The sequence below is a fragment of the Canis lupus genome, chromosome 10 (assembly GCF_003254725.2).
Source record: "Canis lupus dingo isolate Sandy chromosome 10, ASM325472v2, whole genome shotgun sequence".
NCBI lineage: Eukaryota > Metazoa > Chordata > Mammalia > Carnivora > Canidae > Canis > Canis lupus.
In genome coordinates, this window is record NC_064252.1 from 57,155,378 (window position 1) to 57,164,959 (window position 9,582).

General features: G+C 32.7%; 1 protein-coding gene across 14 annotated transcripts in view; it reads right to left on the reverse strand.

Moving 5' to 3' along the window:
• Nucleotides 1-9,582, reverse strand: part of CCDC88A (coiled-coil domain containing 88A) — a 138,747-nt gene that overhangs the window by 45,116 nt on the left and 84,049 nt on the right. For all 14 annotated transcript variants that reach the window (XM_049115536.1, XM_025467463.3, XM_025467469.3 and 11 more), the window contains exons 14-16: nucleotides 4,517-4,654; nucleotides 2,299-3,369; nucleotides 784-911 (exon numbers count right to left, since the gene is read on the reverse strand). In XM_049115536.1, the coding sequence (XP_048971493.1) occupies nucleotides 784-911; nucleotides 2,299-3,369; nucleotides 4,517-4,654 (1,337 nt within the window). The remainder of the gene's footprint in view (nucleotides 1-783; nucleotides 912-2,298; nucleotides 3,370-4,516; nucleotides 4,655-9,582) is intronic.

A 9,582-nucleotide genomic window follows, 5' to 3' on the forward strand; every position in this document is an offset into this window, starting at 1 on the left:
TTCCTATATATATTTAATATAGAACATAAATAATAGAACATTAATAGTAGGAAGATAATAAGATATAAATTATATTACAAAAATTCTAATGAATTAATGTCTAGTTTACACAAAACAATATTTTTAACAATACATACTTCCAGTCTAGCTGGAATCACATGGCTGACTGGATGCTAAACAGTCGACTACTTGAAAATCTGTCTGATAGACTGTAAATTACCATGAGAAAATAAAAATTTTTAAGTTTGTATTGATCATTCTCAACATTAAAGGGTATATAATTTTTTCTTCTGTTTGTCAAGCCTTATTTTCCAATTATTTTTATACCTTAACTATCTCAGTATATTTTCCTTTATATATTTCCTCAGTGTATTTCTCCACCTCTCTTTAAGTCCACTTTTAGCACACAAAATAAATGAAAGAACTGAGGCATTTAATCACATGATTCAAATAAAAACTATATTTTGAGAGAGAGGGGTTTGTTTGTTGATAGTGTCTCATTCTATTTTCATAGGTAATTATAGCCTCTGGTCTTCTGCTACCTGGGTGGCATCCTGTTTTCCCATTATGTAACTATTTATGGTAATATTTTAGCATTTTTCTCTTATATCAATGTAGGTTTTATTAATCAGAATTTTTACTTTTTTTTCTTATAGAACTTCTATAAGAAGAAAGGAACCAGAAACAGGGTGAAATACATATTCTGTAGCTAGTACAGGAAACAATGTTTGAGCAAAAAAATAACAATAATTTCAACTGTTGCCAAAGAAACTTAATACTCACCTGTCATCAGTACTTTGCTCATCATGTAAGAGTCGCTCTTTATTTAACCCTATCTTCTCCAGCTCATGAGTTAATTTTTCAAGATCATTATTCATTTGTTGAGTTTTCAGTTTCTCACTCACCAAATCCTTATTTTAAAAGGAATGCAAAACTCATGTAAATGTCATGATCATGAACATCTAAGAAAATCAGCCAATACTAGAACTACCACTATCCAGGAATACAAATAATTCAAACCAGGAAGAACAGAAATGTTGAATTTTTCCTTCATCAACAAGAAGTAGTTAAGCAACAAAACAACCCTAGTTCAAACAAAATGGTTTTCCTTTTTTTTTTTTTGTCTAGTATTTATTGTAACTTTCTGTGTTAAAAACTAAAAGGAAAAACTCTTGTGAACACTTTATGTTTGAAAACTGAGAAAAACAATACATATCCATTAACTTTTTAATAATGAACTAGGTCTTTTAGTGCATATTTTTTCCTATGAAAATATGATGGATGCAACACCCTTCTTCCACCACAAGCATCCCTCTGCCAATGGAAGAGACCTATACTGATCTGAAAAAACAGGGGACATCCTTAGAAGTTCAGACACAAGGAACCTGTCGTTCATGTCTGTAGTACTGTACAACAGAGAAAAAGCCGAAAAGCTAGTAATTAGGTCTCCCTCAATACCTCTTTAGCAGAAATCCAAACTTCCCAATATGACTTTCTGCCAGAATGCTAACAAACTTTTTAACTGAACTTGAAAAGTTACCATATATTGTATAGCTTAGGGATAGCAAAAAAGAGCCAAGCATGCTATCTTCCGATCTACACCATGTTTCATAGGACCTACTGCCAACTACTCCTGAAAGTTTCACAACTCAACACACAGATCCAAACAACTACCAATTGTTCAGTGTTGACTCTTAAAAGCAATCTGATTTGCATTCTCAGGCTTAGAGGTCCAAATTCATTTTAGAGTCTGAAACATCTGGATTTGAATCCAGAAATCAAATTTTATCATTTATTAGCTATGTGATCCTGAGTAAGTTACTTAATGTTGCTAATGCTTTCTAATCTAATGGAGATAGTATCTATAGATGATTAGTTGTAAAAATTATAGAAATATACATAAATAGAACTTATGAAGCCCTTAGCCCAGTACTTGGCACACAGGTAGCATTCAATAGGTAGTAACTGTCATGCTTCCTATTATACTTTAACATTTAGTAACAGTCTTACTCAAATATTTTAGTATTATTTTGAAACAAAATATAAAATTGCAATGTAATAAGTGATATACCACATGGAAATCTTATTACTACAATATCTTAAAAAATAAAATTTACATGTACTTTTTGGTCTAACAAAAGTAGGAAACTATAAACTGCTTCTAGTTCTAATTCCAAATTTTGACTTTGAACCATAAACAAATGATGCAAATTTCTGATGGGTTCCAATAAAACCTAACAAAGCCTTAAGTTAAAAATATAAAAAATATTTGCCTTAAATTTAGGTAACTGTATTTACCTCTCGTAATGTAACCAAAGTTTTTATATCAATAGTTGCTCTTTTCACAAGCTCCTTATTTTCTTTCTCTAATTCTTTCAGACGAACGCAGGATTCTTTATAAATACTTATCTCTTTGAAAAGAGTTTTGTTTTCTTTTTCTAAATTTCCAATTTTCACATTATTTTCTTCTAAAGTGGTATCTTTTATTTCTGCTTGTTGTCGGAGTCTTTTATTTTCCTTCTCCAGTTGTTTCTTATCCTTTTCCAGTTGAGAAGTCTCTTGCTCTAATGACTTATTTTCTTTTTCTAGCTGTTCTAGTCTTTTGCTAGATATCTTTAACTCTTCTAGGTTTTTCTGCAATGTTTGATTTTCCACCTCTAAATCTTGTAGTTCACTCTCTAACTGTTGAATCTTTTTATTGCTGTTTTCTAAAGCTTTCTGTAGCCTTTGATTTTCTGTATCTAAACCCTGGTAACTAACTTCTAAGCGTTCTGTCTTCTTGAAAGATGCTTTCATGAGTTCCAAACCCTTCTTAAGTTGCTCTTTTTCACTTTCCAGTTCTTTATTTTCTAGTTGTAGCTGAGCCATTTTCATACTTGCACACTTCAAAGATTCCACATTCCTTCGCAGTTCTAAGTTTTCCTCATCTAGTTGGGAATTCTCTTTTTCTAGGGATTCTAGCTGAAAAGTAAGGTTTTTAAAACCATCCAATGTTTTTTTTAATTTCCTATTTTCTCTTTCTAATTCTGAATTCTCTTGTTCTAAGGCCTCAATTTTTTCACATGTAATTTTTAAATTAGTTATCTTTTTCTGTAACAATTCATTTTCTTTCTCAAGATGATGTAACTCATTTTCAAGTTCTTCTGCTCGTTCTCCTTTTTCTTTATAATGTTCCAATTCTTTTCTAATTTGTCTTTTTTCAAACTCAATCTTGCTTAACTTGCTGCTTGTTTCTTTAATAGATTCATGGAGAATTTTATTTTCTTTTTCAATATCTTTCACCCTTGCTTCAGCACTTATTTGGGAGCGCTGTCTTAAGGAAGTCACGGTTTGATTGAGATGTTCATTTTCCTGTTCCAATATTTTAATCTAATCACAAAACAAAGGAGAAAATTAGAACCTTAATTGAGCATAAACTAAATATTTTAAATTACAGGGATTTTCCTTTCTAAAAACTAATAGGAAAATAAAATAAATTAATTCTGACAAATATATAATGAAAGACCACTATGTACATGTACTACTAGGTGACTAAAGTTCTATCTTTAGGAAATTCATAATGTAAAGAAATGGTAAGGGGAGATGTATTTAATATTAATCAGTGATCTTCAGATTACATATAGTTACATGCTTCAAATTCAAATAAGAATACAGGTGAAATGTACATACATATCTCTTTATGAATATAAGCTTTAATTTCTTTAAATAAATTTTGCAATGCATATACACAGTGGGTTCTCAAAAAATATCACTCTATTTTATATATATGTGTTTTATATATATACGTATATACATACATATATACACATATACATAAATATATATATATATATAAGTCTTTTCCTTCCCCTAAGAATTCTAACTTGGAAACATCTTCTGGTACACTTGAAAACTAATCCATCCAATTTATAGCATGGCCTAATTTTGTGGTTCTCAAAGGTCAGTGTGCTAAATAATCCTGAGAACCTTGTAAAAATATAGATTCATGTTTAGCTCTAAAATTTTTATGCTGTAGCTCAATAGAAACCTGTATTTTTATAGATAGCCTGAGAAGTATACTTGGATAATATGAAATAAATCATTTTACTTCTAAAAAAGTAACAAACTTTAAAAAAGAAACACTGTAAAGCAAATGAGAATGCATTCTAGAGGTTGCTGCCACCACATCCTCTCTTTAGTATGGCTGGAGTATAGCTGCTACAATCTTCCGCAACTCCTCTCAAGAACTTTATAATCTTCAGTCCTATCCACAGACATTTGAAAGCACAGGTACTACAAAATTTTATACCAGATAATTATTAAGCATTCTGGCCATTTAAAAAATTCTAAGCTTTCCCTTCAACTTTCCTAAAATACATATCACAGAAAGTGAAATAAAGCTATAGTTACTCTAAAAAGTAAACAATTCTAAAACATTTCCCTTTCAAGTCATAGGAACATTTTTGTTTGCCTAAACTTCAAAATAATTTTTGTTAATGCATTTTAAAGTATATTGCTTAATAGGAAATTTATGAACCTGTCTCTCTGAATTTTCTCTAAGTGTTTCAATTGTTTTTTCAAGCTGAGCTTTCTCCTTCATTAGATCCTTGCTTAAATTCTGACAATTCTGAAGACTTTGCTTTTCTTGAATAATCTCATTTTCAAGAATTTCAACCTAGGGAAAAATTAAATAAAAAAACAATGTATCATTAAATATTTTACAACAGTGGAAACATGTCAAAACAAAAGATAATCTTCCAATAAAAAATTAAATAGTTTTAATACTCAAATGGTGAAATTTAAGAACTGAGTAGAGAAATTCAAGTAATATTACATGCTAATTTTAGCAGCTGTATAAAATATGCAGACATGAGTATCTTTCTTAACATGTGCATCTTTGAAGGATACACTTCTACCTCTAAATACAAAGATAAATAAAAATGAATATATGACAATTATGTGGTATATGAAAACTGTACAAATCTTACTGAAAGACTCTTTGAAGAGATTTATAAAGTAGAATTTTAATTGCAGTCTAGTAATATCAGCAAAGAAGGAAGAGAATATAAAAAGCATGAATGAAAGATGAGAAATAGTAATATATTTAATGAGGAAACAAAGGTATTAGGCTTAAAATAAAAAGGAAAGAGGGAGAAAAAAAGGCTGTCTTCCAGCAAATGTTTACAGTCTAGGTTTAAATTTCTTTTCAATTACACAGTTTAAAGATAAAACTAAACCAAAGAGTTGGTTCTTTGAAAGAATGAATAAGACAGATAAACCATTAGCCAGCCTTATTAAAAAAAAAGACTCAAATTAATAAAATCATGAATGAAAAAGGAGGAAATACAAAAAAAAAAGAGAAAGAAACAAATGATTTTAAAAACATATTATGAGCAGCTATACACCAATAAATTAGGCAATCTGGAAGAAATGGATGCATTTCTGGAAAACCACAAACTACCCAAACTGGAACAGGAAGAAATAGAAAACCTGAACAGGTCAATGACCAGGCAGGAAATTAAAGCAGTCATCAAAAACCTCCGAAGATACAAAAGTCCAGGGCCAGATGGCTTCCCAGGGGAATTCTATCAAATGTTTAAAGAAGAAACAATACCTATTCTACTAAAGCTGTTCCAAAAGATAGAAAGGGATGGAATACTTCCAAACTCTTATGAGGCCAGCATCACCTTAATTCCAAAACCAAAGACCCCACCAAAAAGGAGAATTATAGACCAATATCCCTGATGAACACAGATGCAAAAATTCTCAACAAGATACTTGCCAATAGGATCCAACAATACATTAAGAAGATTATTCACCATGACCAAGTGAGATTTATCCCTGGAATGAAAGGTTGGTTCAACATTCATGAAACAATCGACGTGATAGATTGCATCAGGAAGAGAAAAAACAAGAACCATGTAATCCTCTCAATAAATGCAGATAAAGCATTTGACAAAATACAGCATCCATTCCTGATCAAAACTCTTCAGAATGTAGGGATAGAGGGAACATTCCTCAGCATCTTAAAAGCCATTTATGAAAAGCCCACAGCAAATATCATTCTCAATGGGAAACATGGGAGCCTTTCCCCTAAAATCAGGAACACGAGAGGGATGTCCACTCTCACAACTGCTATTCAACATATTACTAGAAGTCCTAGCCTCAGCAATCAGACAATAACAAGAAATAAAAGGCTTTCAAATTGGCAAAGAAGAAGTCAAACTCTCCCTCTTCGCAGATAACATGATACTATACATAGAAAACCCAAAAGAGGGCAGCCCAAGTGGCTCAACAGTTTAGCGCTGCCTTCAGCCTAGGGTGTGATCCTGGAGGCCCGGAATCGAGTCCCACGTGAGGCTTCCTGCATAGAGCCTGCTTCTCCCTCTGCCTGTGTCTCTGCCTCTCTCTCTCTCTCTCTGTGTGTGTGTCTCTCGTGAATAAATAAGTAAAATCTTAAAAAAAAAAAAGAAGAAAATCCAAAAGACTCCACCCCAAGATTGTTAGAACTCATACAGCAATTCAGCAATGTGGCAGGATACAAATTCAAAGCCAGAAATCAGTGGCATTTCTATACACTAACAATGAGACTGAAGAAAGAGAAATTAAGGAGTCAATCCCATTTACAATTGCACTCAAAACCATCAGATACCTAGGAATAAACCTAACCAAAGAGGTAGAGGATCTATACCCTAAAAACTACAGAACACTTCTGAAAGAAATTGAGGAAGACACAAAGAGATGGAAAAATATTCCATGCTCATGGATTGGAAGAATTAATACTGTGAAAATGTCAATGTTACCCAGGGCAATATACACATTTAATGCAATCCCTATCAAAATACCATGGACTTTCTTCAGAGTTGGAACAAATAATCTTAAGATTTGTGTAGAACCAGAAAAGACCCTGAAAAGTCAGGGGAATTTTATTTTATTTACTTTTTATTTATTTATTTTTATTTATATTTTTTATTTTTTAGTCAGGGGAATTTAAAAAAAGAAAACCAGAGCTGGGGGCATCACAATGCTGGATTTCAAGTTATACTACAAAGCTGCGATCATCAAGACAGTGTGGTACTGGCATAAAAACAGACACATAGATCAATGGAACAGAACAGAGAACCCAGAAATGGGGCCTCAATTCTATGGTCAACTAATATTTGACAAAGCAGGAAAGACTATCCACTGGAAAAAGGACAGTCTCTTCAATAAATATTGCTGGGAAAACTGGACAGCCATATGCAGAAGAATGAAACTAGACCATTCTCTTACACTATACACAAAGATAAACTCAAAATGGATGAAAGATCTAAATGTGAGACAAGATTCCATCAAAATCCTAGAGAAGAACACAGGCAACATCCTTTATGAACTTGGCCACAGCAACCTCCTATAAGATACATCTATGAAGGCAAGGGAAACAAAAGCAAAAATGAATTATTGGGACTTCATCAAGATAAAAAGCTTCTGCACAGCAAAAGAAACAGTCAACAAAACTAAAAAACAACCTACAGAATGGGAGAAGATATTTGCAAATGACATACCAGATAAAGGGATAGTATCCAAGATCTATAAAGAACTTATTAAACTCAACAGCAAAGAAACAAACAATCCAATCATGAAATGGGCAAAAGACATGAACAGAAATCTCACAGAGGAAGACATAGACATGGCCAACAAGCACATGAGAAAATGCTCCGCCCGCATCATTTGCCATCAGGGAAATACAAATCAAAACCACAATGGAGATACCACCGCACGCTAGTGAGAATGGTGAAAATGAACAAGACAGGAAACAAATGTTGGAGAGGATGTGGAGAAAGGGGAACCCTCTTGCACTGTTGGTGGGAATGTGAGCTGGTGCAGCCACTCTGGAAAACTGTGTGGAGGTTCCTCAAAGAGTTAAAAATAGAACTGCCCTACGACCCAGCAATTGCCCTGCTGGGGATTGACCCCAAAGATACAGATGCAGTGAAACACCGGGACACCTGCACCCCAATGTTTATAGCAGCAATGTCCACAATAGTCACACTGTGGAAGAAGCCTCGGTGCCCATCGAAAGATGAATGATAAAGAAGATGTGGTCTATATACAAAATGGAATATTACTCAGCCATTAGAAACAACGAATACCCACCATTTGTTTCGACGTGGCTGGACCTGGAGGGTATTATGCTGAGTGAGATAAGTCAATCGGAAAAGGACAAACATTATAAGGTCTCATTCATTTGGGGAATATAAAAGATAGTGAAAGGGATCTAGGAAAAAGGAGAGAAAATGAGTGGGAAATATCAGAAAGGGTGACAGAACATGAGAGACTCCTAACTCTGGGAAATGAACAAGGGGTAGTGGAAGGGGAGGTGGGCTGGGGGTTGGGGTGACTGGGTGACGGGCACTGAGGGGCGCATTTGAAGGGATGAGCACTGGGTGTCATACTATATGTTGGCAAATAGAACTCCAATAAAAAAATACCAAAAATAAATAAATAAATAAATAAATAAATAAATAAATTAAAGATATGATAAAATATGTGGTTATAAAGATAAAATAGCAAATTCCAGTTTAAATTATGCCAAACCATTGATTTTCCCATTATTATACAATATGTCCAAACCAGGTAATAAGAGAAACTAAAGATTTAGCTATATAAAATATTCCACTTAAAGTTTAAATATTAATTAAATCCTTATATCAATAGTGAAGAAATCTAAGAATTTTAATAGTAAAGCAAGTAGAATTTTTCTATTTTAATATCAATGGAAGATAACCACATATGCAATACCATCTTCCAGTAATATCTCAAAAGCATTTAGTCACAAATCTTATCCAGTTACTCAATTCAATGTAAACATGTTCAGGAAGCTTAATTATGAATCCAGTTCTCCCATTAAAGGTTGAAATATATGGGTAACAATTATTTAAACTCATTTTTTGTCTTACATCAATAGAATTCAAGTGAAACATTCAGTTTACAAAAGATACCTTTCATACAATGAATTTATAAAAAAATTGCTAGAATCACTAAAAATGTTAGAATTCAAAGCTATCTTCAAAAATCAAATTATAATTTCCAAACCCAATTATAATGACAACCAAAATAAAACTGTTCCAAGTTCTAAATAAGCCATTCCCACCATTATACTAGTGACTGTCAAATGCTTATTAAGATCATTTGGTTAATGGATTAAAGATGATGCAAAAATGTTTGTTTGTTTTTTTTAACAGAAAAAAAATGTTTTAAAGGAGTAAAAATCTGGCAAGATAATCAAGGAGTGTATTTGCATTATCTAAGGCAGTGGTTCTCAAGGCACAGTTCCAAAAAAGCAGGAAGACCATCACCTAGGAATTTCTTAGAAATGAGAATTCTTTGCCCCCTACCCATCTACCAAATCAGCAACCTATGTTGTAACAAGTCCTGAGGGTGACTCTGATGCATACTATAGGTCAAAATCGACTGGTCTAAAGGTTAGGGAGATTTTCATAACTGAGTCTAGAAACTCAGAATCTAAAGAAAAAACTAGATATGGCCAACTACATATAGAAATAAAAACGAATACATAAGGATATATGTATAAGAACATTTATTACAGTATTGTTCATTGTG